The sequence below is a fragment of the Salvia hispanica genome, chromosome 3 (assembly GCF_029641045.1).
Source record: "Salvia hispanica isolate PSC_SH4W2 chromosome 3, Shi_PSC_v1, whole genome shotgun sequence".
In the NCBI taxonomy this organism is placed as follows: Eukaryota; Viridiplantae; Streptophyta; class Magnoliopsida; order Lamiales; family Lamiaceae; genus Salvia; species Salvia hispanica.
In genome coordinates, this window is record NC_142694.1 from 25412489 (window position 1) to 25439846 (window position 27358).

General features: G+C 35.8%; 4 protein-coding genes across 8 annotated transcripts; 3 read left to right on the forward strand and 1 right to left on the reverse strand.

Moving 5' to 3' along the window:
• The first annotated feature begins 238 nt into the window (after positions 1 to 238).
• LOC125216978 (C3HC zinc finger-like protein) lies at positions 239 to 5488 on the forward strand. 4 transcript variants are annotated; one of them, XR_016136867.1, is made up of 8 exons: positions 239 to 590; positions 796 to 1024; positions 1440 to 1563; positions 1745 to 2082; positions 2876 to 3788; positions 4374 to 4555; positions 4875 to 5151; positions 5229 to 5488. XR_016136867.1 is itself a non-coding variant. In XM_089067930.1 (7 exons), the coding sequence occupies exons 1-7, from the start codon at positions 499 to 501 to the stop codon at positions 4956 to 4958; spliced, it is 1962 nt and encodes a 653-aa protein (XP_088924056.1). In that variant the 5' UTR covers positions 239 to 498; the 3' UTR covers positions 4959 to 5488. The 4 variants fall into 4 exon arrangements, 2 of the variants coding, with proteins under 2 accessions (XP_088924056.1, XP_047974739.1); XR_016136868.1 differs by having other exon boundaries at positions 5280 to 5488; XM_089067930.1 differs by having other exon boundaries at positions 4875 to 5488.
• Positions 5489 to 5583: 95 nt separating this feature from the next.
• On the reverse strand, positions 5584 to 9695 carry LOC125216983 (uncharacterized). Its single transcript, XM_048118787.2, has 6 exons — positions 9326 to 9695; positions 8459 to 8601; positions 7129 to 7272; positions 6569 to 6754; positions 6109 to 6233; positions 5584 to 6006 (listed from the first exon to the last, which is right to left on the reverse strand). The coding sequence occupies exons 1-6, from the start codon at positions 9534 to 9536 to the stop codon at positions 5781 to 5783; spliced, it is 1035 nt and encodes a 344-aa protein (XP_047974744.1). The 5' UTR covers positions 9537 to 9695; the 3' UTR covers positions 5584 to 5780.
• Positions 9696 to 11091: 1396 nt separating this feature from the next.
• On the forward strand, positions 11092 to 12253 carry LOC148930433 (MADS-box protein GGM13-like). Its single transcript, XM_089067804.1, has one exon. It carries the CDS (start codon positions 11158 to 11160, stop codon positions 12031 to 12033), a length of 876 nt encoding a protein of 291 aa, XP_088923930.1. The 5' UTR covers positions 11092 to 11157; the 3' UTR covers positions 12034 to 12253.
• Positions 12254 to 14347: 2094 nt separating this feature from the next.
• On the forward strand, positions 14348 to 21176 carry LOC125216981 (uncharacterized). 2 transcript variants are annotated; one of them, XM_048118784.2, is made up of 14 exons: positions 14348 to 14533; positions 15582 to 15672; positions 15839 to 15923; positions 16134 to 16218; positions 16594 to 16663; positions 16962 to 17031; positions 18655 to 18700; positions 18797 to 19043; positions 19134 to 19339; positions 19447 to 19521; positions 20206 to 20275; positions 20365 to 20445; positions 20630 to 20709; positions 20796 to 21176. In XM_048118784.2, exons 1-14 carry the CDS (start codon positions 14418 to 14420, stop codon positions 20872 to 20874), a joined length of 1401 nt encoding a protein of 466 aa, XP_047974741.1. In that variant the 5' UTR covers positions 14348 to 14417; the 3' UTR covers positions 20875 to 21176. The 2 variants fall into 2 exon arrangements, with proteins under 2 accessions (XP_047974741.1, XP_047974742.1); XM_048118785.2 differs by having other exon boundaries at positions 14477 to 14533; positions 15582 to 15755.
• Positions 21177 to 27358: the final 6182 nt, after the last annotated feature.

Below are 27358 nucleotides of genomic sequence, written 5' to 3' on the forward strand. Positions count from 1 at the left end.
TCTACTACGAGACTGATGGGCTAGTAGTAACTTTTTTTCCCACATTTTTTACTCCCTAGTTACGACTTTTAGAACTCAAGCTGCAGAAAAAGAATGTCTCTATGATTACAGAGGCATGAGGGAGTAGGTTGTCCAATCAAATTTGAAAATTCATATTTTATGAAAAATGAATATGATCTTATTAACTATGAAATGCGATTTAATCTAAAAACATAGTATGAAATTTTATGAAATATACTAAAATCCAAAAATCTAATGCCAAAACCGATCACTTTTTTTTGTAAGAACCCGATTGGAACATCCGAAAATTTTGGAAAAATTGAATCCGATTTGAGCTTAGATATTCAGAAATTGTATTTATAGGTGAAAAGAAAAAAGAATGGGTGAAAAATTACTCCATTATTATCGACTAAAAGAAGAGTTAAAATTATTTAGAGTATAACACAACAACACAAGAGCAGCTCCGGCGTCCGTGTAGAGAGAGACGGAAGAAGAAAGATGGCAGAAGAGTCGGAAAAGAGGTTCGATGAGATAATGAAGAAGCTCTTTCATGCTCCTTCCAATTCCAGAATCAAATCATCCGATGCCAGGTTTCATTCTATTTTTTTCCCCTTTCCTCATATTCCTTCTATTCTGTAATTCCAATTTCATCAAGCTTTGCTCATTTCTGTGTACGGAAACCCTATTTTTCTAAATTTAACTGTGGTGAGGATGTCAGGAACTTGCGAATTCTCTAGTTCGTTAGAAGAGTGTTGTAGTTTATGCTTGTTGAATTACTGATTCATTTACTGCTAGTGGTAATGGTGTTTTCCGATGCAGTGGGGTCGGAGCTCCACAATTAAGCGGCCGGAAGCGGCCTCACTCGTCTTCAGCGGGGAGGAAATTGGTTGGCAATGAATTGGGGGGCTCATTGTCAGTTTTGCCAGCGGCGGGTCAGGCACCAGTCTGCAGGCCTTGGGACCGTGGCGATTTGGTTAAGAGGTTGTCCACTTTCAAGTCGATGACCTGGTTTGCCAAGCCTCAGGTTTGCCAATTTTCACGACCTTTATTATCTATCTAGATTGAATGCAGTGTGGATGTTGGATTGTGATTTGTGATATCATACAATGATAAATGTTTTGCTATAGTGAATGTGCTTGTGTTGCAATATCGTGGAAGCCTTTTGATTTTGGGAGAGCGGATCTGAATCTGCTTAGTGTACTTCTGCTTGACAATGTTGGCATTATGGAATGCTTGAAATTTTCTCTCTCTCATTTTAATGTCACTCCTTACTATTAATAGCGAATGAGGTCTCTGCAAATGCTTATGTCCTAGTTCAGTGAAAAGATAATGCCCTTCTCTATTTTCACTACAAGGACAAGCATTTATGTGATTCTCGCTTTTAAATCTGTACTTTTTTTGTATTTGAAATTTAGAAATAACATAATCCATCCTTCTAGGTGGTCAGCCCTTTGGAATGTGCTAGAAGGGGTTGGGTTAATGTAGATATGGACACAATTGCTTGTGTCTCATGCAATACACGCCTCCTCTTTTCTACTCCATCAGCTTGGGGAAAGCAACAAGGCAAGTCACACTTTCTTGATTGGCTCTTTTGTTGAACTATTATTATTGGCTAGTTTTCTTTTTGTTTGTAAACTTATTACTTTTCTTCTAAGGTACGACATGATTGTTTGTGAGAACATATGAAGATATAACTTTAGTACTGTCCCTTAATCCAGATTCCTTTTGGTTCATGTGTTACCAGTTGAGAAAGCAGCTATGGTATTCAGTTTGAAGCTGGAAGGAGGGCATAATTTACTGTGCCCTTGGACTAATAACTCCTGTGCAGAAGAACTTGCTCAGTTTCCGGTTCTATCCAGGGCGAGCTTGATCGAGGACTACAAGGGGCGAATTTTATCACTATCACAGCTAATAGCTCTTCCTGTTATTGTCCCTGTGGCCATTGATGACTTGATAGCTTCTCAACTGGAGAAATTTCTCAGTGACTCTTCAAGTTTGGGGTATCATGAACCACTTGAAAGCTCTGGGACAGAATCTTCTGGGCATGTACTAGCAACTAGTTCTTCCATCTTGTACTATCAGGTTTGGAAGCAAATTATAACAAGTCAGAATTCCATTAGCAAAGTTATCTCACCTTTAAGAAGCCCATGTCTCTAAGTCCTAGATTGTCAGCATAATGTGTTCAGCTAATCATGCAAATGTTCAGAAGAGGATGGAAGCTTAAGTCCTGGGAAGTGGGAAGTGTGCCCCTCTGAATATCCAATACTACTTGTAGATGATCTATATACTTAATTTTGTTTTAATATATAGTAGTATTAATCAATAATGCTCGGGGTGAATGATAAAAGTACTAATTTGGAGAGCAGAATCTAGTAAAGTTTTTAGAGACATTTTCCACTCCCTAAAAACATCTCTGGTGTATTTATTCTTTTTTCAGTAAATTTAAATACTAAATAGTTTATTGTAATTTAGATGACTAAACACTGGAAGGTAGGGGAGAATATTTTTGTTAAGATTCTATTGGACACATTCCTTGTTGCATGGAAGCGGACGGAATGTAACCCAGGCTCAGCTTGAGGAACTGAGTCCAAAGCTACTGTTAGCTATCAATGTAGCTGCACATCACTTTTTCTTCTGGATCAAATACTGATCATGTCTGAATGAAACATCTGATGTATGTTTTGGTTAGAGCATACATTGTCTGACTCTTGTCTATATCAGATAATGTAATTAGTTGTGCATAGGAGTTTCAATAACGTTCTCTTGATATTAAGATGTGTCCTTAACTGGATCTTGTATATTGTTTGTTCTTTCAGTTAGTTGTTTATAACTGTACCATTTAAAGTAAAGAATAGTGACTTTGGGAAGTGTACAGGCACAGAAGCTGATCAGTTTACTTGGCTGGGAACCTCGTATATTACCTTACAGAGTTGACTTCAAGGATGGGCAAAATTATGATATTAAAGATGCCAATGTAACAATTGCAACAGGACACAAACCGAAAGATAATATCCAGTCTTCAAGTGAGGACTCGGACCCTTCTAGTGAGCTGCAGGTTGATCCTAGTTGTGTTGTTCTCGATTGCAAGTTATGTGGGGCCAGCGTTGGATTATGGGCTTTCACTACTATCCCACGGCCTTTGGAGTATATAAGATTTGTGGGGTTTACAGAAGTTACTGATAAAGGTATTACCGCCCATGATGAGGCTGGTGCAAAGGAAGGTTCTTCAGACAATCGAATATGCACTGGAAGTAGTGGAGGTATTGGGAATACTGGTAACAGTGCTTCAACATCATCAGGGTTCACAATTGCTGGTGGTCCTCCACCTGCGTCGCTAAACTATGGTGCAACCATATCTTTACCCATTGTTGGCCGCAATTTGAGAGCAAGATTGCCAATAAAAACTGGAAATAAAGATCACTCAGATGTACAAGTGGAGGATCAGGCGGTAGTGCAACAAAGTGAAACCATCAGTGCTGAAGAAACCTTTGTAACCATAGAGCCAAATGCCATTGCAGACAAACCATTGGAGGCTCCTGAATCTGTTGCAGAAGGCACTAATTTGAATTTGTCTGGAACAGAAGAGGGAGTCAATTCAGCAGCTGCTGGTGAATTATCTAGCTCAACCCCTGAGGATATTACCTCAATTACAAATGCAGGAGAGCTTGAGCCTCACAGAGAACAAATGTCCGGAAACCAAGAAGAAGGTGGCAGCTACGGGAAAAACTATGTGGATAGTCTTGGGATAGGGGCTTCACAGAGTGAGAAACCTATGCTCTTTAGTACAAGTAAGTTACTTCATCTCTCGAACTTTCTAATTCTGTTCCCTTTTTTTTCTGGGTATCATGTTTCTCGGCTAGTTTTATATTTAGCCATTATGTTTTAGATTTCCTCATATTTATCTAAGGAGCTTGTGTGCATACATGTTTCCATCCTACAAGTGTCTCATGTCTTTTAGACATGGGTTAAGAAAAAGGTGATTAGAGTATAAAGTGTATTGCCCTACATGTGTTCTCAGAGAGAGAGAGCGCGAGAAGTCTGAGACAATTACAGCCCTTATTGTTTCCTAAATGGAATGAGACAACTCAAAAAGGAAAGTGAGACACATCGAATGGGACAGAGGGAGTATGTTACAGACGTTTCTAATTTGTCTTGCATTCTACCTCACCCAGAGTTCAATGGAGAAATGATGCATTTTTATTAATTCCAAAGGAAATAAATCTCTATTGAAATTACTATGATACGAAATCTCGTGCAGTCCTTGTCTCATATTCGTTGAAATTCTTGCAGTAAACATTTATTACACACCAAAGCCTTATTATAATCTGTTATTATGTTGTTGATGGATAAAGTTACTTATCTCACTCTTGCAGGAGAGCATAAGAAATTATTATCTTTTAGTAAACCGATTGAGTTCGACCCAATCAAACAGCACAGACACTTTTGCCCCTGGATTTTGTCTACTGGAAAATCTGCTCCTGGATGGCTACAGACACTATCAGCTTTAGAAGAAAACAAGGAGCTCAGCAATGTGTGTTCATCAAGCTTGGTAGAGGTAATGAACTGCAGTATCAGTCATTGTTAGAGCTTTTCTGGCCTTTCTAATTAGCGCTGAAACCTATTCAACTGTCAGATCTGCTAAGAGAAATGGGGGAAGGCACAGGTCTAACCCAAGTTTAGTTTCAAAATGAGGACATCTCTTCCTGGGAAAAATAACAGCTTTCCTGCTTATAAACCTTAAAACATTACTGACACCCAACATCCTTAAGATACTTGACCTGCAATGACTCCTAAGAGCGCACATGCGTGTCGTGTGATTTGCTTTGCTTTCTCTTGGCGCATCTTCATTTGGTTACTTATATTTGATTGTGTAGGTGGATGACCCACTTGAGTCTGTGAGGACACTATTCACATCTCCTGACAAGAAGAGAGCCAAAATTTGTGGTGGGAGCTGTTAAATTACCACTCGTAACATCTTTGTGTCTTAAATTAGTCTTCTGAAAGCGGTGGACACTCTGGCTTCCCTCAGCATCAGAGCCCTTCAACTCCTACAACTTGTGACCTGCCAATTTCTTCTTTGTTTCCCCTTATTCTTGAAGAAAATTTTACTTAGCAGGGAGTAGTAGGATTGGCTAGAACAGAAATTTTTAGGTGAGATTTTCATAATCACCTCATAGCTGGTTTGTATCATCATTAATATGTTTGCTCATAGACTCTTTCAACTGTAGAAGTTGAAGGAAATGGCTTGCTATCCCACAAATATACCTTTTTCTCTGTAGATCATGTTCGATTTATGTTCTTAACGAAATCGAGGCGGACGAGGGGATTACGATTGGGAGATGTGGAGGCCGAGAGGAGCGGGAATCATGGTTTTTGTTGGGTTGAGATTATCTGCTTGGAATATGAACGTTGATTGATGTTTGTGGATAGATAAATTCACTTGGATCATTTATCTTCATTCCAATATTAATCTTTTAGTTTTGCTGTTTTTCATTTTTTTATTTTATTTTAGTTTTTACTTTTACAATGATTAATCATGATTTATATCAATTAAAGTTAAATATCTGTAAATTGTTACTCACGTAATAAAAATTGTATCACGTATAATTCATCCATAGATCAATTATTTGGAGATTTAAACATGTACAATGCCGACAAAACTTACATAATTTATGCTATATCTCAAACAAAATTAATGTATCATAGATAGGCAAACAGTTAAAACGGCGCTCCATACAACTCATTCCATCACCCAACAATAATTCTTCCTTGCAATTTCTTCAATCAGAAAACTTTGAGACCAACTTTTCCACATGAATTATGATATCGTCAATCCGAGGCCGGACCGTAGCTTGGGACTGCAACATCCATTTTACAAACTGGTGAAGTGCATCTGGGTAAGGTGGATTGGGACCGGCTGGCCACTTTACTTGGGCGTTTACGATAGCAAGTTGTAAGCTCCCACCTGATTCTCCGAGTGCATATTCAAAAGGAGACTCACCATACCTGGAAAATGCATCATTCGATATGTGAAATTCTCTTGGTGATTATACATAGACAAATGATGCTGAAGACTTGATGTCCAGATAAGGAAAAAACAGTTCTTACATTATGGCAAACAACGTGCAGCCTAACGACCAGATATCAGTCCTCTCATCTATGTCTGCATGACTTGGGCAATCCCACAATTCAGGAGCTCGGAATGGAGCAGAACAGTGTTCGGAAGCCCACTCCTACATGATCGACATTAATAGATTATAAGAAAATGTAACAATGAAATGCAAACCACGACCAATATGACAGTTTAATTTATTGATGAGATATGGCAGTAGAAAGGGAAAAAAGGGCACCAAATTGGTCTGCATATATATGATTAGTTCAGATTATATTTAAATTACCAGATACCAAATTGAAAAGCTCTTAAAGTTGGGGACACAAAACAGGATTAACCATAACATCCTATGATGATCGAAATTAAATAATTCAATGAATGATTTGAGGATTTTAAGCAGCAACTGACATGGCGAAGTATAAGAATGCAATGCTAGCTTTAAAATTAAAATGGAACCTGAAGTTGTAATGCTTCTGAACGACTACGGATTTGCTTTCTTGCAGGACGGGCACTACCAAAATCCATCAATATGGCTACAGGTGGGTGGCCTTTCCTGCGTGTCACAAGGACATTGCCAGGTTTGACATCATTATGTGCATAGGGAGGGTCAAAACTGTGCATATGCTTAAGTCCTGCACAAAGCTGCAGATGAACAATATGCTGGTAAATTGTTTCTTCATACTTTGATACAAGTATAGCCATAGAGAGATATGTCACTGCGTATTAACTGTTAAGTTTTTTTTTTATTTCCAAACATCCCGATGCAACAATTTTAACTTCATATGCAGTAGAAGACTGGAACTCCACACTGAATGCTTACCAACAATACTGCAACACAGTAGCATGAATGCATGTTTCGATGTGAAAAGAAAGAAATGATCGGAAACAGGAAATCAACAAAAGATGTCTTTTAAACATTTTCTGAAAATAAAAAAGTACCTTAGCATAGAACCAACATACATGATATACACCTAATGTTCAGCAAAATGGAGGTATAATTCTTCCTTCATATTTACCTGATGAAGTATCTTAAGCACATCCGAGGTGGAAAAGAACTCCTTCTTAGCTTTCATAGCCGTGGTGTTGTCCAATAATGTTCCGTCCAAATGAACAGGAAACAACAAGTAAGCTTCATGCTTCCAGGACTGATCTTGTGAAGTCTGATCAACAGAACAGATTGTTATTCAGATAACTAATCCTGTGAGAATAAAAAGATGCACTTAAGGAAGAGCAAGGATCTTTTCCTTGAAACAAATGATATGTCATTCATGATTCACCATCTATCACTTTCCAATATATTAAAATAAAAATCCGTAGCAAGATCTTGCCAAGAATAATGTAAAATTGGAATGTGTATAGAAGAATTTTATCACTTCATGGGCCAATCACTTTGTTCACTTTTCAGATCTGATTTTTTAAATATAATATTTGTTTCACACCTGTAAAGCATTTACATCTAAAAGAAATCCTTATAATGGCCAAACATACTCGCAAAATTAAAACCCAAAGATGATACTATTGACTTTCATTATTAGAAAAGTGGCCCAAAAGTTAATAAAACTTGGAGTACTGCAGCCTTCAAAATGAGTTAATACTATTAGGAGGCGTTTGATCTAGGTAAGAAGGGATGACTGATAAAATATCCTAACTTAATCAAATGTTCGGTTTGCAAGATTAGGCCCAAGCTGGATAACTCGGCCCACGCCTTAAATTCAATTGGATGATTAATTTATCACTCCAAATTGGGTTGATGATTTAATCATCCTTCATTCTAAATGCAAAAGTCCAATACCCTCACAATAATAATTATTGGTTATTTTTGTCCTTGATTTTATGTACTTTTTGCATGATTATAAAAAAGGAATCCTAATTTTTTTTATTATTATTTTTGCATTTTAGCCGTAATCCTTCCATTTATCATACAACAATCAAGCAATCCAACCACAAAACTTAATAAGCCATTCCAACTCTATTCCATCACTCCTACTCATCTAATCCATAATTCCCTTACAAGATAAAAAGAAATCCAATTGCAGAGCAACTGCTCCAATAAGTATCTTGCTAGCGAAACATATTATTTATTTCAATAAAAATATAAAAGAAAATTTTAATCTGTCATATTGCAACTCAGAATCACTAAGAACGGGCCACCTGGCTGGATCTGTTTACATCACTTCTCCCATACAGCATGCAAGTGTATAGTACTAAAAGGTTTCAAGTTAATTGCCTCCTTAATCAGAATATCTCACTTCAGCTCAAAGCTGTAACCTTTCTATCAAACATCAAATACATGCTTGCTGGTATGAAATGATAAAGACCGCAGAAACCAACGAGAACAGCAATTACCTTGACTGCAATGATTGCATGATCCAGAAGAGGAAGCAAATTAGGATGGTTAAACTGAGATGAAACACGTATTTCATCCCTCACCATCTCTAGCTGATCGCTGTTTTGAATCAGCACTTTCTTCATTGCATATGTTCCATCACCTGCATAATGAAACACACCATGTAGAGTCAAATCCGAGCATTGTTATGCCTACGCAGCTGAACTCAACCATGCCTCCTCTAAAACAGATAAGTATGAACCAAGGTACTTCTCACGGAGCTGAACTCAACCATGCCTTTAATTGTAAAATTTAGCCATAATTTTTTCCATTTAACTACTACACTACTACACAGTCTGAGTAGACTTTGGGCTGCTCCTCTACTTCTATCCTATATGAAACTGATTAGATTAACCTTATAGGCAAGAAGTTCTTACTCGATTGGCTACCTATCCAAACAAGTTCTCAGTCATCTTTTTGCATCATCAATTGAGCAATTCAAGTAGCTAAATAGCTTATCACATCTTCTTGTCATCAATTGAGCAATTCAAGTAGCTAAATAGCTTATCACATCTTCTTGTCCAAGCAGATCCAACTTTAGTTCGTCACAAATTAACTAAATAGTAATTACCAACTTCACACTTGCAGATCCTACTTAAATTTAGCAATACATAAGCCCTACGATATTTTACAAACAGTAGATCCTAACACAACATCAAATTCTAAGCAGGGAACTCCATACGTCTCATTAATCTATTCTATCACTTACTGCAGCGTATAAAGTTAATTCAATCAACAACTCGAGTAAAAATCGAATCACCAATAGACACAAAACACTAGCAAAACCCCAAAAACCGCGGATCAGGCGATGGAATGTGAAAAATTACCGGAGATATGCGAAGAATCCTTGATTTTGGCGGAAATGCCAGCGGCAGGATTGGAAGGATCGGAGATGAGCTCCTTGACGAGGAAAACGAAGGCAAAGCCGCCCTCTCCGAGCTGGCGTAGAATCCTGAAACGGTTCTCGTTGATCCAAACATCACCACCGCCATTGACGGCGTCGTAGAGAGCATTCAAACCGGAGAACGAGCACCCCATCTCTCTCTCCGATTCTCAATCAGAGAGAATCACTAACTCCGTCGAACTCGAATCCCCAATTCAAAGCAGAATCAGAGATCTGCGCCTATTTGTTTAAGAGATTGAGACTCGCGCACGCACCTTCCATTTTCTATAACGTCTTTGTAGCTTGCTGCAATAAACAAATGGAAACATTATACAATAATGTTGTAATTAATTCACATAAATAAATATTGCCAAAATATGGAAACATGATGTCATTATTTCGCACATAAATACTTGATTTTGTAAGCTGAAATATTAAATACACGGAACTGAAAAATTTATTACCGATGTTAGAGATTTTCATACCTAAATGCACTCTAATCTCCTATAAAGTAAATAAAAATAATATGTTTACTTATTTTTCATATTTATGTGTACATATAATTTTATTTGAACTATTTTTCTATATATTTTTTTCTTTTTTTCCTCTGTGAAAAAAACATTCATTTTGTAAAAGATGATTGAAAGTTTAGTGGAGTATTATTCCCAACTAGAAAGCAAAAAGATAAATACGAATTCTTTATACAAAAATTAATTACATTACCTTATTTTTTTAGGAATTTGATACTTTTTTTATACCCAATTTATCATTATTTTTTATTTTTAGTTGTGATAAATATATACTTATTTACCATGTTGATTTTGTTAAAGATGTAGATGTGTACATTATTGGAATCCCAGGCATTTAGAGTTAGAGTTGTAAATCTTTAATCTGATAAACTTAATCCACCAGTCCAAACGGACTAGTCCAATTAGCCCAATTTCTAATTGAGTTATAATTTTTCAGCTCTAATCATTTAATTTTAGTCGACTTATCGGGCGGTCCATTAGTTCAAATTAAACTTCTAACATCCATATACCAACAGCAAGCCACTTGCCATAAATTGGTATGCAATACTTTTAATACCTCCGTTCCTCAAATTTTTACACAATTTACTATTTTGGTCTGTCCCTAAAAATTTGACGCACTTCACTTTTTACCATTTTTTTTAGTGGATCTCATATTCCACTAACTCATTTTATTATAAAACTAATACTTTAAAAGTAGGACCCACATCTCACCAACTTTTTCAATTCATTTTCCATTACATTTCTTAAAATTCGTGTCAGGTCAAAATGTGTCAAATTTGGAAAACGGAGATAGTAATATTTAGTAAATTGAAAGTAGTGTTTCTTAGTAGAATTAAAAATTTATACACGTATTAATTTCAAGAGAAACTATATAGGAGTATAAAAAGTTATTTAATCGAATTACTAAGCGGCAACAAGAGAAAATATACTAGTACTTAGTTAAGTAAGGCTATAGGGTTTTCCCGTGGTAAAACTGCGACCTTTTTAGTTTTTACTATTACAAGCAACAATACTACTATGAAGTTTAAGTTGAAGCAACAGTCATATTTTCCAGTCAAAGATTTAGTCATACAGTGCATTAATTAATCTCACATATTATAAGGTAATTTTTTGCTATTACTTTCCATACTTACCCTATATATACACCTTATGCGCGCGCGGTATTCATCAAACTCAAACACAAATCAAATCTTTCCTTCTCAATCATCTCAGCAAATCAAATCTTTCCTTCTCAGAAATCAACTCGATGGGGCGAAGAAAGTTGAAAGTGGAGTTTATTGAGAAGCAGAAATCACGGCTCCTAACTCTGAAGAACAGAAAGGAGGGGTTGAAGAAGAAACTCCACCAACTCACTACTCTCTGCGACGTCCCCGCCTTCATGATCGTCCGCGACCCCACCACCGACTCCACCTTCCTCTGGCCGGAGGATTCCGCCCAAATCCGCCGCCTAATCGACTCCTACAAGGCCGATCCCGGCGCCGTTAGAACCTACAGGGTTTCCGATTTCTTCAACGAGCGGCAGGGGGAACTCGCGAAGCTGCAGAAGAAGAAATTGGAGACCGAATTAGGCACCTGGGACGATCGCCTCCACCTCATGGACGAGTCCCAGTTGCGGGAATTGGGCGCGGCGGTGCGATCAAGAATCGCCTTCGCGATGATCAACAAGGAGAAGGAGAGCAATGAGATGCTTTATTTGGGCGAATTTGTTGATCAAGATGGAATCTTTGAGATTGCTGATGGTATGGCTGGGATAAGCGCCGATGATCTACTTCCGGTGCCGGAATTCTACTGCCCGCCGCCTCTGAACATCGACAGCAACAATGTGGTGCCTGATTTGGAAAAGTTTGAAGGCATTGTTGATCAAGATGGCGGATATTCTATTGCTGATGTTATGGATTTTGCGATGAGGGCTAATGCTCCTCTGAATCTGCCTCAAGATGGAAACTTTTCTGTTGCTGATGTTATGGATGCGATGAGCGCCAACGGTCAGCTTCCGTTGCCCGGATACTACTGCCCGCCGATGTTCATGGATCACAGTTATCTCAACCAAGGCTACTGCTCTTCAATGGATCAGAATGTGGATTGGTTTGGTGGGGATGATGGTGGTGACTTAGTTACCTAGCATAGATTTCTCTGCCACCAGATGCTGCTACTTTGGAATTTTGTCATGTAGTAACTGTTTATAGCCAACAATTCTTTGGAGTTTTGTCAATGTAATTGTTTATGTTTTTGAGGGCCATGAATTAATTCTTTGCCCCTTTGAAATTGTGTCAGTGTAACTGATTATGTTGTTAATCCTTACTTTGGCTCAACTTTTGTCAGTAAACTTTGTTTCTACACAATTTCTTTGTAAATTCAGGCCATTGGTAGTCTGCAGCAGTTTCTGTAACCATTTTCAGCTATTCTTCTTTCAACTTATTGAATAGCCCTTGGTTTCAGCTGTTCTCATCAATGGGTAGAATTAGCCCAATAATTCTCCTCATGATAATGATAGTGATATTTTCCAACTTGGATTACTACAGCTTGTGATTAGGTGTGTGATGAAGAGGCCATCATTTTCCTCAGTCTCTGCTTCTCACACATTCCAGAGGCAGCTGCATGACTCTGGCCTCGACCAGTCTCTGATCGATGCTCTGCCACTTTTTTTTACCACAAAAACATCATAGGATTAAGGCGCCATTAGATTGTGTAGTACATGTTTGTCTATCTGAATTCTCATTTCTTGACAAGCTCAAGGTTGTGCCTTCGACATCCACAGCATTGAAACATGGCTGCTGTTGAATTCGACAAGGTTACTTCTGCAATTTCACTGACACTGATAAATCTGAATCTACATATCATAACAAAGTGTACAATCATAAGCAAGAAAGATGAGTAAACATCCTTCTGTCATCGATCTAAAATGAGAAAACAGATCAGTAATGCCAATGTGCATCCTAGTCTAGTCTGAGAGATTAGGCTTATTTGAAGCCAAAGAAAAGAAAAAAGTGAAAAAAGATAAGAGGAGAAAAAGCTTTAATCAAAGCATTCAAATTTTAAATAGTAATTTTCCATTTGAAGCTAGATGGTCAGTTACAAGGCATGCACTACAATCCATAGTTGTAAAATGTCTCATAACAGATTAATAAAACTAATCGAATGGAAGTGAAAAGACAGCATAAATGTGAAGAAGCATATGAGAATCAGAGAGAAATGAAGTTAGCAGCAACATTGATGGTAGGAGATGTTATTCTACAGGTGCTTTTCAATATGTTGTTGGTGACACTAACCTTAAAGCGGCGCTGCCTCGTTGCTGTAGCGTTGCAACGAGGGATAAAGCGCAATTTGGCAGTGAGGAAGCAGATGAGAAAAAGATTGGTGCAAGGAGTAGAGTTGATAGCTTCTCTGTATCTAATATTTTTCTATGGTCCAACAAAGACAAGTTCCACTTTTTGGCAATAGGCATGCCAATTCACAAATTACGATTGTAATTTTTTTTGGATATAAATATAATTGAAGTAATTTATAAGTAAATACTTATTATAACTAATATAATCAGTGGTGGACGCAGAATTTTGTAATTGAAGGTCGTGTTAGATATGCTTGTAGCCCGAATGCACACCTCGATTTAGTATATTAAGGTATTCTTCTACTATATCAATTCGTTATAATTAAACTTTAATCAATCCCTAATCAAAATTTAACCATACTTGCAATTCTTAATTAAAACTATTTCTTGGATTGCTTATCTAAATTAAGTCAAGCTGCCAAAACACAAATCAAACATAAGTATACTATATTAATAAATGGGAAACGTTGCCGTACCTATGTACATTCGCCCATTTTAAAAATTTAAGAATGTTGCTAAAAAGTGTTAACTATAATTTGGAAATTTCTTAAAACTAGCGAAAAAATGTACTGTAACTACCACAATGAAAAAAAAAAAAGGATTCATAATATTGAAACCCCTTAAATTATGATAACTATCCTAAGAGCATCTTCAATGAGAGAGGAAAATAGAGAGATAAACTAATATAACTATCCTATTTACCTTTTCTTTATTAAAAATCATTCTCATTCTCCAAGGGGAGAGGTAGTTGAAAAGGTATTATACGTTTTCCCATTTTAAGGAGGTATCTTTACCTCTCCATTGATAGAGAGGTAAAATCATACTCCAAAGGGGAAGGTATTTGAGAAAGTATTACACTTTTATGTATTTTTAATGTTTTTTTACTATTATTTTATTTTTTAAAAATGATATACATTTCTATATACCTTTTATCCTTGGAGTTATTGATTTTTAGGAAGGTATATTGCACTTTTTGAGAAGGTATCTTCTCATTTACCTTCTTTCATTGGAGTTGCTCTAACATAAGCCAGGCAATTAGTAAAATATCATTTATATTAAAAATCATATAAAAAAGATATAAGTAAATACAAAATCAATTGCATTTAATCAAAGATGTTTATACAAAGACAGTTGGTGCTTGGTAAATATCTGTATCCGGCGTGTGCAGAGGGGGAGAGATGACCTGGACCAGAGTGGCCAAGTCGCTGCAGGGAGTGGCAGCGCACACTTTGCTTCTCTTATTCACGCTGCTGCTTGTTTTCAAGCTCGATCATACCGTTTCCTACTCTTGGTGGTATGATTTCATTTCTTTCCCCAATTGTCTACAACCCTTATGATTTATATATGTGTTTTATCTTGGGGGATGTTTTTGCGCATTTGCTCATTGAATTCTACATACCGGTTGTTTAATGTTTTTTGTGTTAGTTTTTGGGTTGCCAAAGAATTGTTGAATTATTCATTGGGATAAATAAATTTGGCAGACCAAACCCGAGTCAAAGCCTAATACTACTACCTCTTTTATCTTACTATAATTTAGTTATGCCTGTTTAAGTTTGACATGCCATCAGGAAAGTCTAGGGTGCTATGTGTTTGCAAAATAATTGATGATGGTCGTTTCAAAAATATATTTGTGCATTAGATTGTGAGAATAATACTTTTTTTTTATCACTATAACAAGAGAAGTTACCAAAACAGTGTTGAATAAGAGCAAACAGCATGGGTTTGTGTTAAATCACTAGTGATTGGTATATCTAAGCACCGAAGCTCAGTAGCTTCGGACTCTATTTATTTGTATGAGCATAGAGGAACATATCATACTAAGATAGTTACTTAGTCCTCTAAGAAAAAAATGGCTGCCACGAGTTTAAGCACAAAGTCCGTTATTTTGTTTCGTTCCGGTCATAGAAGGTCGAATCTTGTTCACAATTGAGTGCATTTTGGAAAAACACAATTAGAGGTTGGTGGTGATTCCAATAGATGGAAAAATCTCCTCTGCGTTTGTTTTGGGGGATGGACAAGTTCTGCAAATTTCGTGCTACCAGTTTTTATCTCTTTCACATGTAAAAGGAAAATGGGAGTACATGTTAGTGGTTGCAATTTTTTAAGGGCTGATTTTGTGTAATTGCAATTTTTTAAGGGCTGATTTTGTTGGCTACTACATACTTGTCTTTTGATATGCTTATTAGAATCTAACTGGAATTTTCTTTGCTCATTAACGTTATATGAGCAAGGTTAGTACATAGGTGAAGTTTCCAAAGCAGCTTGTTAGATAATCTATGGGCTTTCCCTGGTCTGTTGCCTTTTTCTATTTATGTAGCCTCATTTATGTATTTTCTATGCAGGGTTATTTTCATTCCGGTGTGGCTATTTCATGCAGTTGTTGCACGAGGAAGATTTTCTCTTCCTGCGCCATCAGTTCCTCATGATCGCCGTGTATGCCACACCTTATGATCGTTCAGAAATATTTCAATAATTTATTTTTTCAAGATTGTGGAGGTGCATCTGTAGGAAAAAATGTAAAACATGCGGCAGTGTGCTAGTTTTTGTACATCTCTTTGTTTTGTATTTGAATATATGTATATGTATTTGTTTTGAATAGTGGGCCCCATGCCATACTGTGGTTGCTGTGCCGCTGCTTGTTACTTTCGAACTGCTTCTTTGTATATATCTCGAGAGTGTAAATGGTAAGAAAGCAAATCTGTTTCGTGAATTTTAGTTCTAGTCAGTATTTCATGTTGATTCTATGAGTTTCCCTGCTAGAAACTTTCGTTCTATTCTCCTTCCTGCTCCTTTTTACATGGCAGTGGTAAGATGAGCTCATTCAACGGATAGAATGCATATTTTTTGCAATTGGTTGTTGATATTTTATTGACGAATGTTTCTTCATATTGCAGTTCATCATTCTGCTTTTGTGCACCTCAAAATTGTCTTCCTTCCTTTGCTGGCCTTTGAGGTTATCATCCTTATTGACAATTTTAGGTACATTATTTCTTCTCTACTCTTCAGTATGTGTAACACCATTCCCTTACAACAAATTGTTGTTTTCAAAATTTATGTGCTAGAAAAAGTTTAGTCATTGCCATTGAACGATGTTATTCCACAAAAAAGTTACTGACTTGATAATCTTTTTACATGCTTCAAACTTTGAACTCTAGTAATAAACGGAAACTACAAAATATGTGTTCATTAAGCTGATGATTTCCTAATGTAATTGAGTCCATGCATAGTGATCCTTGTCCAACAAGTTGTGCCTTAGAGAGACACTTTTTTCTTTCTTGAGCTTTACTTGACTTCATTTGTCAACCCGTTCAATGCATCATGGATTCATGGCGTAAGTTCATGTTTTCTCCTCAGAATGTGCCAGGCTTTGTTACCAGGAGATGATGAAAGTATGAGTGACGAGGCAATATGGGAAACACTTCCTGTAAGTTTCTTTCTGAAACAGAATAAGTGAAGAGTGCCAAAGTTTTTACATTCTCAAGAAGTCTGATTATGTCTCTCATTATTATCCTTCTCCTTAATGCAGTCTATTATTTAGTTAGTGCATGCTTTCACAACTGAGACAAATCTAATCTTTTTTTTTTTGAGCACCCTAGAAGTGACCTGAGTTATTGTGCATAATTTATAGAACTGTGAAGTTGAGGTTCTTAGTTTTATAGTTTTCACTTCCTTCACGATCTGCATTATGAGACTACTTATAATGCCTGCTTTCTTTTCCTCAGCATTTCTGGATTGCAATATCAATGATTTTCTTTGTTGCTGCTACAATATTCACTCTCCTGAAGCTATGTCGTAAGTATCTTCTCTCCTGATTTCCTATGACTTTGAGTATGCTTATTTCGATGTTTGTTATCATGGATGGGACAAGAACATTTGTGCTTTAGATAATATAAACACTCTGTCAGATGACTCACATTCTTGCTAGATCTGACTTTAAGGATGCAATGCTCCGTCAAGTTCCTGTCATCCCGAATCAAATTTTCTTCTCATTTTGCAAATGTTGACAATACTTTCCTTGGATGATTATGTTTATGATGTGGAACCAATAACAACATTGGGATACTAGTTTTGCTGAGTCTGGGTGTTGTTTGACTGGATAGTTTGTCATTTATGAAAGAGACGAAAATAGAGTGAAATTTGGATACTGATAATTGCTGCAAATAATGGATGAGAACAGTGAAGTTGAGTGCAGAAATAAGAAAATTTAGCTGTGCGTCTTATTAAGTGGTACTCTCATTGCATGATTTTTTAATGCTCAAAAGCAGCTTAATTGTTATTAGCAACTGAACTCCGGGACAATTCATTAATTTCATAAATTCAGCAGGATTTATAGGAGAGGATGTAAAACTTCACGTGAGATTGACTGAGGACAAAGAAATTTAGACTAGTTAAGAACTTAAGATGCACCTAAAGAGTAAAAGTACACCAGTTATAATTTTCTGACTAGTGTTAACCTGTCAGAATGATTCGATAGTTATGTGATTCATTGTGAGTTATAGTGTGGTATTTACATATATGCTTGACTGCTTGTACAATTATGTAATTGCCAATGGTGTGACCATGTAAAGCTGGCAGAGAGATAAAGGAATGCACACATGTGCAGAATCAATAATTGTTAAACTGTATTGTTTCATAGTTGTTTCCCAAAAAAGTCTTCAATCTTCAGTCCTAAACTGTTTATTGAGCTGCTTACGAACTTGTATTATTTACCCCATTCCCCCCTCCCTCACAACTTCACTATCTGACTCAAGTTTCCCATTCTGTGTACATTGTTACTGAGAGTTCAAATGTATGGAAATAAACCAGCTATGAGGAGTCATGTGAAACTTTTCAAGTATATTATTTGCATTTAAAATTTTTAATTCATGATGCCATCATCATATCTGTGAAGTCATGCCCATGCAATCATGATTCACTCTTCGAGCTGGGAGTCATTTGGACTCGGGAAAGAGAGGCAGGAGATGAGCTCGGGCTCTTGAGCTAAACTAGCCATTAGAGAAACGGTTATAACTGATTTTTGGCAGCTGTGAAGTTAGTTAGATGCACATGCTTGTAACCTCTCATATATTAGCTTGATGAATCAGTTTAGAACACGCACAAACACACACACACACAACAGTTTGATAGTCGAGCTCTTGCTTGAGATTAGTTGAGAGCGTTTCAAATAGTAGTGAGGATTCATCTTTTCATACTTGATCAATAAACTCCGTCGTTCTTCTCCGTGATGTAGGAAAACTTTTGCCGAACCATGTAATCGTTGAGTGTGCTTTACTTTCTTGTTACTGTGTGTGTTCAATCGGTGATCGAATCCCAACAATATCATTTTATTGCTTGCTTCCCATCTGCATAAATGGTGGTGTGAATTGTTTGATAAGGTTATGTTGTTTTGATTTATCTCAAAATTTGATGATGTAGGTGATGTTGGTGCTCTTGGCTGGTGGGAACTATTCATAAATTACGGGTATCATTCTACTTGAATATTGTTTTACCTCCACAGTTCCATTCTTATGCAGTGTTACACATCTTTAAGATTTGGCCTATTTTATATTTTCTATAGGATTGCCGAATGCTTTGCATTTCTTGTTTGCACAAAATGGTCAAATCCAGTAATTCATAGAAACTCACAAACAAGAGAAGAAAGCTCATCTTCTTCTGCTATTAGATATCTGGACTGTAATAGTGGTTTGGTGGTATCTTCGGATGATCACTTGCAGGGTAGAATTTGTAGCCTGCAAGACATTGGTGGCCACATTATGAAAATTCCAATCATTGTTTTTCAAGTCCTCCTCTGCATGAAGCTGGAGGTACTCACCATGGTTCTTGTAGCTTCTTTCACTGCATTACTGAACAATTTACAATTTAGTAATTAGCTAATTGACTTCATTTTGCATTAGGGAACTCCACCAGGTGCTAAGGACATTCCTCTTGCAGTCGTCTTCTCTCCCATCTTTCTGTTGCAAGGAGCTGCTATCTTGTTTGCTATATTCAGATTAGTAGAGAAAATTATTTTCTTGTTAAGAAATGAGGCACCTGGAGGAAGATATCTTGTATACTCTTCAAGAATACGTGACTTCTTCGGTTTCCTGCATCATGGCTCCAGGTGATGTTTAAAACCATGGTTTTGCACAGTATTCTGTTGCGATCAAATCATGGAACAAGTTTGTGGAGATGATTCTTGTGCTGACAGTATCTTTTTTTTTCTCTCAGGCTGCTTGGTTGGTGGTCTATTGATGAATCAAGCAGAGAAGAGCAGGCTCGCTTGCTCCACGATGGGGCATCAGGGTAAAACTCATCTTATGTTTTAAATTAATTGGATCGTATGCTCTGTAAAGTGCCGAGCACTCAGCTTTGATACTTGAGTAGCCTTTTTAGTTTTGCTCTCACATGGGAGTCTTAATAACTGATAATTGTCTAGTGCTCTATAAAGTAATCCACAAAGTTAAAAAAAAAAAAGAAGCTGTCAAATAAAATCCTCAGATCAATCATTATCGTGACTAAAGTATTGAAATAAACTCATAGAAAAACTTTGAAGAGTAGAGCTCTTGGAGTGTGTTGGAAATATGTCTGACAAAGGGTATATCTGCAGTAAACAAAGGATCTATCTAGATCTTCAGAAAATAAAATAGTATGGGAAGCTCATTTTTTCGTGCAATGCAAGATTAACAGCCATGATCTTATGCTATCACGTAACCATGCAACAAATTAATTTTTGGACCTAGTTTTAATGATTGGTATGCCTACTTCTCTAGTTTTGCCTCTCCTGCTCTGAATTCCTTATGATGAGAAATCCATGGCTATATGTCTTTGCTTCTTTTCTTCCTATCTTGTACTCAACTTTATCTGTGATTTGATCAACCTTTTAAGATTCCATCCACAAGTTAATGTTATATGACGTGTCTATAATCAAATCATAACCTATGCAAGTTTAGGAGTTAACAAGCTGATTTTTGAAGTAATGAATGACAGATACAACACTTTCTCCGGTTACCCACCTGAAATAGTGAAGAAAATGCCAAAGAGGGATCTTGCTGAGGAGGTGATTTCATCTACTTAATTCCATTCCCCTCACTACAGCTTTAACTGTGGGTTCAACCTTTTTCAATTTGCACGGTTATATTGTTATAGGTCTGGAGACTTCAAGCAGCACTTGGTGAGCAAACAGAAATTACGAAATTCAGCCAGCAGGAGTATGAGAGACTTCAACATGTATCTGTCTCAATTTTGTCTCTCTCTGTGATACTTCTTCATATACCTTAACCTTTGGCATTTGTGTCTGCTGTCCAGATATTTCGTAACCTAGAAATCTGTTGGACTAAATTTACTTTGTACTATGTGCTTACCATAAAATTCCCATTTAGCAAACTGAATGCCTTGTCACAATATCTGCCAGGAAAAAATTCTGTGTAGAGTCTGCTTTGAGGGAGAGATTTGCATCGTGCTCATTCCTTGTAGGCATCGAATTTTGTGCAGGTATTATATGATTTTCATAGTTGTGTGATTTAGGTAGTTTGTCCTTGAATGAGGTACACTAATATTTGATGTGGTGTGCGTTGCAGCTCCTGCTCTGAGAAATGTAGGAAATGCCCAATTTGCCGTGTGTCTATAGAGGAATGCTTGCCTGTATATGACGTATAGCCCAGGTAGATTGCTCGCCTTGACTCATATGCAGGACTCTTCATTTTTTTAAGGGTAGAAACTTAGATGGATGGATGGAGTGAAGATAGTATCCTCCCAAAATCTAGCAATACAAGGTAGTTTTCTCCCAAAATCTAGCAATACGAGGTTAATTGTTATTGCTAGACTTCGACAACAACTAACTGGAGTTAGAGATTAACTGTTTCTGTGCTTTGCTTTTTACCTGTACATATAAGCTGTTCAAAATTGGGGTAAATCTGTAATATAATAATGTTGCTCCTTTTGTTCGTAGTGTTTACTAATTTTTTTCTTGCCAAAAGTTGGATTTATCATTTCATGACAGCTTGAAAAGGTGTATTGCTATTGGACGCTTTCTATATAAGTATATAGAGGTATTGCTATTTGAGACCTGTGTCTTGAATAATAACCAAAAACTAATAATTATAGAAGGATATGATAATTAATCTAATGGATATGAATAATGTCACATACCACAAATGATTTGAACCTAAAATCATAGTCTAGTTATCTAAACACAAAATCAATTTTGATGATTCTCTTTTTTCGAAATATCATTTAATTACTATAGAAATCAATATATCTCATAAAATAATTTAATGTTTCAAATTTCACATGATTTTTATGATATAGTAATTTTTCTTCACAAAACATGTAGTATCAAATAAATGTAATCTTACATGAATTTTAACAAATGCTAAATTGCACATGCATATATACATAAATTAGGATGATCGTTATAAATATGGTTTTAGGTTGGAGTTATGATGATACTTCGTGGTTGTTACAAATAAATAAGATAAACAGATCTAGTTGACCGACTAGAAAATTAATCAACTAAACAAATAATTGCATAGTGATTGTTATATTGATCATGTATAATTGGTATGATAACTAGGCCTGAAAATTTAATCCGCGGGTTTCGGGTATTCCCGACTCAGTCCCATTATCCGACGGGTTTTGGGTACCCGAAACTCGAAATTATGGGTTTGGGTACGGGTTTGGGTAGTTAATGTTAGGATTCTTCGAGTTTAGGGTACCCGAATAATACCCGATTAAACCCGATTAATTATGTATTTGTGATAAATATTTTGGGTTATAAAGTTCTTAGTTTACTATTTGGATTATGTTTGGTCGCTTTGACATTATTTAGATTATGTTTGGTTGTTTTGACATTTTATTGTTCTATTATCTCGACTTTAATAGTACTTCTTTACATTCGTGTTCGATTCATGTTGCATTATTTATGTTCTTACTTGTTATCTTTTGAAAATATATAGTTAATTAGTTATGCTTTCTCCATTTTATTTACATGTTCATTTAATGTCTTAAAAAATTATTTTAATCTCCTTTATGTTGCAATTTATACCAAAAAAAAAATAATTTAAAATTAAGTAGTGTCTATTTGTTTATGTCTATTTTATAGAATATAGAATTATAATCAATAAATAGTAATATTGTGTTATTTTTAATAATTTCTATTCTGATCACAATTTAATTTATATAAAAGAATAAATTTTAAATATAATAATTCTGGGTTTATGGGTACCCGAATTCACATACGGGTCGGATATTGGGTATGACATTTTTGAGATTTCAGGTTCGGGTACCCGAATTTTCGGGTTTGGTTACCCGCGGGTACCCGAATTTACACCCCTACGTGCTATGCACGGGTCATAATATTTTCAAATAATGATATAGATTTTAAGATAAGTAGATTAAAAAAACGATAAAAAGAATATAATGAAGTTTATAGTTAAAAATATGTGTTAGTTATAATAAATAGTAGTAGGTATTACATTATAAACACTTAAAAATATTACAAATACACAAAGCATTATAAATGAAACATTTCATATTAAAAAAATGATTTTATACAACTTTCATGTCTGATATAAGTTGAGCAAAATAAAATAAAACAAATGACAAAGATGCGAAAGGAGTATATAGTACTCCCTCCGTCCCAACTAAGTCGATAGTACAAAACTTTTGGACACGGAGATTAAAAAATTGTGTTGGATAGGTTAAATGAAAGTATATTAAAATAGAAAAGAGAAAAAAGTAGGAGAAATAAAGATAGACTAAATTAGATGATGAAATTAAGCAAGAGTAGTTTGATTTTTTTTTATCAAAAAGAAAATTGACTCAATTTTATTAGGATATCCCATAAAAAAATATGACTCAATTTAGTTGTGACGGAGTGAGTACTAACACGTCAAGATAAGAAACATATTCAATTTATCAAAATTTCTATTTGGGTAATGATTTAAATTTTATAAATTAATGTTTTGTATGCTAGTGTCATTTTCATCTTATTATGAACCCAATTTTATTAAAATTTAAAATCTCAAAAAAAATAAATTAAATATAAATGTAGGAGTATATTTTAAGTTTTTAATTTGTGTAATTTATCAACAAATTAGAAGAACGTGGAAAAGGTAAAAATAAACCTACATAAATCAATCAATAATGTTTTAAATCTTTTTTTTTTTCTTTATCTATACAAAGTACGCATGTCCAATTAATATGGATAGGTGATATATTAGTTCAAAACTCCAAATTATAAAATGAGAATATTTATTAAAAGCTTAAATTTAAATCTTCAAAATTTACATGATTAAATTCCACTTTTTAGCCCAATATACATACAAATATATACATGCGCCTATTCCCCTCCATCGGTCCTCCACAATCCCCAAAATCAGAATCTCGCTCAATCTCACTCCGCCGTCATCGCCGTTGGCGAGCGGTTCAGCTCCTCCCCCGTCCGCCAATCTTCTCTTTCTTCTCTTCTCGCCACCAGCTTCGATTTCTCTCTCCCACGCTTTCTTCTCTCCCCAAATCGAAGACCCTCTGATCATCACACAATCTAACTCATCTTTCTCCAGCAGTGTTGCCGCCGTTCGACCGACCTCCGATCTGACGAGGAGCAGATTTGCTTCTATTGTGTTGCATTTTATTGAACCTCGCCCGCGCTCCTTCGTCACAGCCTCGTCATCGTGCCTCCTGCCTCGCCAGTTCCTTCTGCACTGCTCCACCGCGCAGCTTCGCCGCCGTCCCTCTCGCCTGCACCTGCTTTGCTAGCCTTACGGTGGTGACCTGATGTGCTTTTTTTGTTATTTTTTTGTGTACTCCGTAATTCATATAGAACTTGTAAATGTTAGTAGTACTTACTTTTATAGAGATGTAAAACTTCTGTGAAAAGCTATTAATGATGTACTATATTTAATCTTCTCTGAAAAGCCACTGTTTCAATGCACCAAATTTTTATCCAATAATATCTACCTTTTCTTTGACCAATGAATGATTTTCCCACCCAAATAACTTTTCAATGGTATTTTTGTTAATTTCTCTACAACCGCCACTTCCACTTTAGATAGTTATAGATACACTCACGTCAAACATAGTGAATAGGCCCTTAATGTGATATATGGAGCATATTTTAAAGAGAGTTACATGAAATTTAAAAATTTCGAGATATTTTTAGGATGATAAAATAGTTAGCATTAACTTGTTATAATATTAATCACCTAGTTTTTTCGTCTCTAACTATTTTACACATGTGATGACACTGGTAACTGATATGATGATATCCATATTAAATTATGATTATTAAAATTCCGATCCTATGGGTTGACAGTAGGTCTCAGACTCTCAGTTAGGGCATCCGTAGCGCGGCTCGTCGCTGTCCCTATCTCGTCCCGCCAAGACGAGACGGCAACGAGACCGCGTTGCAATCTCCATCTCGTCCCGAACGGACGAGCCATCCCGTCCCGTGTCTCGCGCGAAAGGGGCTGGGCACGAGACAGCTCGCCACGCGTCTTGGCGACGTGGCGTGCTCCGGGTCGTGCGTGACGCCCACTCGCTGGCCCGCAAGTGGACGTCGTTTATATCCGTTTAAAATGTTTTTTTTTGTTTTTTTTTAAAAATCAGGAAAATTAAAAAATTAAATAAATAAAAATATTGTAATTTTTAATTTTTGTATTTTTCAATATTGTAATAAAAATTGAAAATTAAAATATTAAAATTAAAATTAAAAATACTCCATAGGATTTCAATTATGTATTATTCGTATTTTCAGATGTTGTAATTTTTGTGGTTTTTAATGATTTAATGAATTATTAGTAATAATTTAATATTTCAATGAAATATTAATTGAATTTGTTGGAAATAAAAATAAAAAATGAAATTGAATGAATAGTTAAGGGATGAGATGATTAAGAGATGGAGGGATGTAGGTGTTGTCTCTTAATTAAGAGATATGATGAAAAGTATAATGAGACCCATAAATAGTTAAGAGATGAGACAGTTAAGGAATGAATAATTGATAAGGATGCGAATGCAGTAGAGGTCACTTTCATCACAGTGGGATACTAAATATACATATTCATATACATAATTTTATTAATTATAAAATTACTTGTATCGTAATCGAGACTAAGTATTGCTCATTGAATATGAATTTTAGACAATCTTTATTAGACGCGTGTTGATGTTAGTATGCTATGCTTGTTTGGGAATGGTGTGCACCTCAATTGGATCGAATCACTTTTTAGATACCATTCCACTACCTTGAAATCATTTCTTGAACAATAGATGCTTGAGTTGTAAAAAAAATTGCATGTGTGGTCTTAACCATACAAAATAAGCTATACTGTGATGGTTCGGTTTGCTAGACAAAATAATTATGAGCTATAGTCTATAATTGAATTGTAATATTATTTTAGTTAGAGAGGATAACCATGACTAATTATCACATGATTATCCATCTAAAGTGGAATTGTAAGTTCCAATCTCATTAACCAAAAACACAATACATATTTAATCTCCCAATATAATCTTATTATAATTTTTAATGAGGATCAATAATGGTTTTCCATCTACCTGATGGAGACTCAAACCCTGACCTATTGGTTAGAGGGGAAGCGTTGCAAACTGAATAGCCCACAAATATGATTTAAGAGTTGGATCAAATAACACAAGAAATAATGTAAGTAATTAGTAATAAATACGAGTAATACTTTTCTCGTCCCACAAGAATATGCATTATTTCCTTTTTAATCCGTCCCACACGAGTATGCACTTTCTTATTTTGAAAGCTCTTTTGTCTCTAATGAGATGGACTCATTCTGCTCTTTTTGTCTCTAATGAGATGGACTCATTCTCCACTAATAATACTTTAATTATTATTTTTTTCTGTCACTCTTTTATTTTATTAATTATGCATAAAATTTGTGCCCAACTAAAAATGCATACTTTTATGGGACGAAGAGTACCTATTTCCAAATCCGTGTACATAAAGATTTCTAAATTAATTATTTTGTGTCCAATTTAACCATGTCGGTAATTATGTGCCGTGTCCACTATATAAAATTGACACAAAATTTATACTGTGCTTCTACCTAAACTCAAAGAATATACAGTATCCTGTGCTACTATGTCCTCAAAACACACAGAAAAACAAAAATGGGAAAGGGGTGAGATGAATAAAGGACATGTATACTGTATGTGAGACCCTTTGAATAATGTAATTAAACAATGACTAAAATATGCAAGTTATTGATACCTTTAACTAAAAGACATGTAAACATGATAACTTTATCTTTGTACTAAAACATTATTTTTGTGGAATTTTTCATCTACCTTTAATTTCTTTTTGAGGGGTTTACCTACCTTCAAATCGATTTATATAATATTGTATAAACAGATAATCATATTCGTTCCTTCTAAAATTGGAGTACGTAACTATTGCAGAATGTAGACACTATTTTATTTGCGGAATATTAGTATTAATTTATAAGTGCATAATTTTAGGCTTCTAAAAGACAACAAAGACTAAAAAAGTAAAATCGACATTTGTTGTTAGGTAACCAAAAAAGTTGTGCTAAATTCTCCTCTACTTGCTAATGAACTGAGTGTTGATGGAATGTGTATAATACAGTATATAATTATATATACAGAACTGATTAAATCACAACCTTTTCTGATCATTGCATTGGCTACAAGTCTACAACATACCAAACAAAATACTCCCTTCGTCTCCGATTAAAAGTCTCAATTTAATCGGACACGAGTTTTAAGAATTGTAAAGAAAAGTTGGTTGAAAAAGTTAGTGGAATGTGAGATCCATTTTTTTATATTAGTTTTATAATAAAATATGAATGAACTGAATTAGTGGAATGTGAGACCTACTTACTATTTATAATAAAAATGAAGTGTGCCACTTAATTGGGAACATATCGAAATGGAAAAGTGTGACTCTTAAGAGCATCTGCATCGCGTCTCGATGCGGGCTCTATCTCGTCTCGAAGAGACAAGACCGCATCGAGACGGCGATGCGGCCTCCATCTCGTCTCAACGAGACGGGACATCTCGTCCCGTGTCTCCTTCCGAAGAGACCGGCCTCGAGACGTCTCGCCATGCGTCTTGGCGACGTGGTGAGCTGTGGTTCGTGCGTGACGCCCAC

Bases quoted from the DNA above. Each gene is read 5' to 3' on its own strand.
- LOC125216981 (XM_048118784.2), top strand. From the start codon at position 14,418: ATGACCTGGACCAGAGTGGCCAAGTCGCTGCAGGGAGTGGCAGCGCAC. The intron at 14,534-15,581 runs GTATGATTTCAT...TTTTCTATGCAG, and splicing joins ACCGTTTCCTACTCTTGGTG to GGTTATTTTCATTCCGGTGT. The intron at 20,276-20,364 runs GTGATTTCATCT...ATATTGTTATAG, and splicing joins AGAGGGATCTTGCTGAGGAG to GTCTGGAGACTTCAAGCAGC.
- LOC125216978 (XM_089067930.1), top strand. From the start codon at position 499: ATGGCAGAAGAGTCGGAAAAGAGGTTCGATGAGATAATGAAGAAGCTC. The intron at 591-795 runs GTTTCATTCTAT...ATTTACTGCTAG, and splicing joins ATCAAATCATCCGATGCCAG to TGGTAATGGTGTTTTCCGAT. The intron at 4,556-4,874 runs GTAATGAACTGC...TTGATTGTGTAG, and splicing joins GTTCATCAAGCTTGGTAGAG to GTGGATGACCCACTTGAGTC.
- LOC148930433 (XM_089067804.1), top strand. From the start codon at position 11,158: ATGGGGCGAAGAAAGTTGAAAGTGGAGTTTATTGAGAAGCAGAAATCA.
- LOC125216983 (XM_048118787.2), bottom strand. From the start codon at position 9,536: ATGGGGTGCTCGTTCTCCGGTTTGAATGCTCTCTACGACGCCGTCAAT. The intron at 8,602-9,325 runs GTAATTTTTCAC...TTCATTATGCAG, and splicing joins GGATTCTTCGCATATCTCCG to GTGATGGAACATATGCAATG. The intron at 6,755-7,128 runs GTAAATATGAAG...GTTCATCTGCAG, and splicing joins TGCTTAAGATACTTCATCAG to CTTTGTGCAGGACTTAAGCA.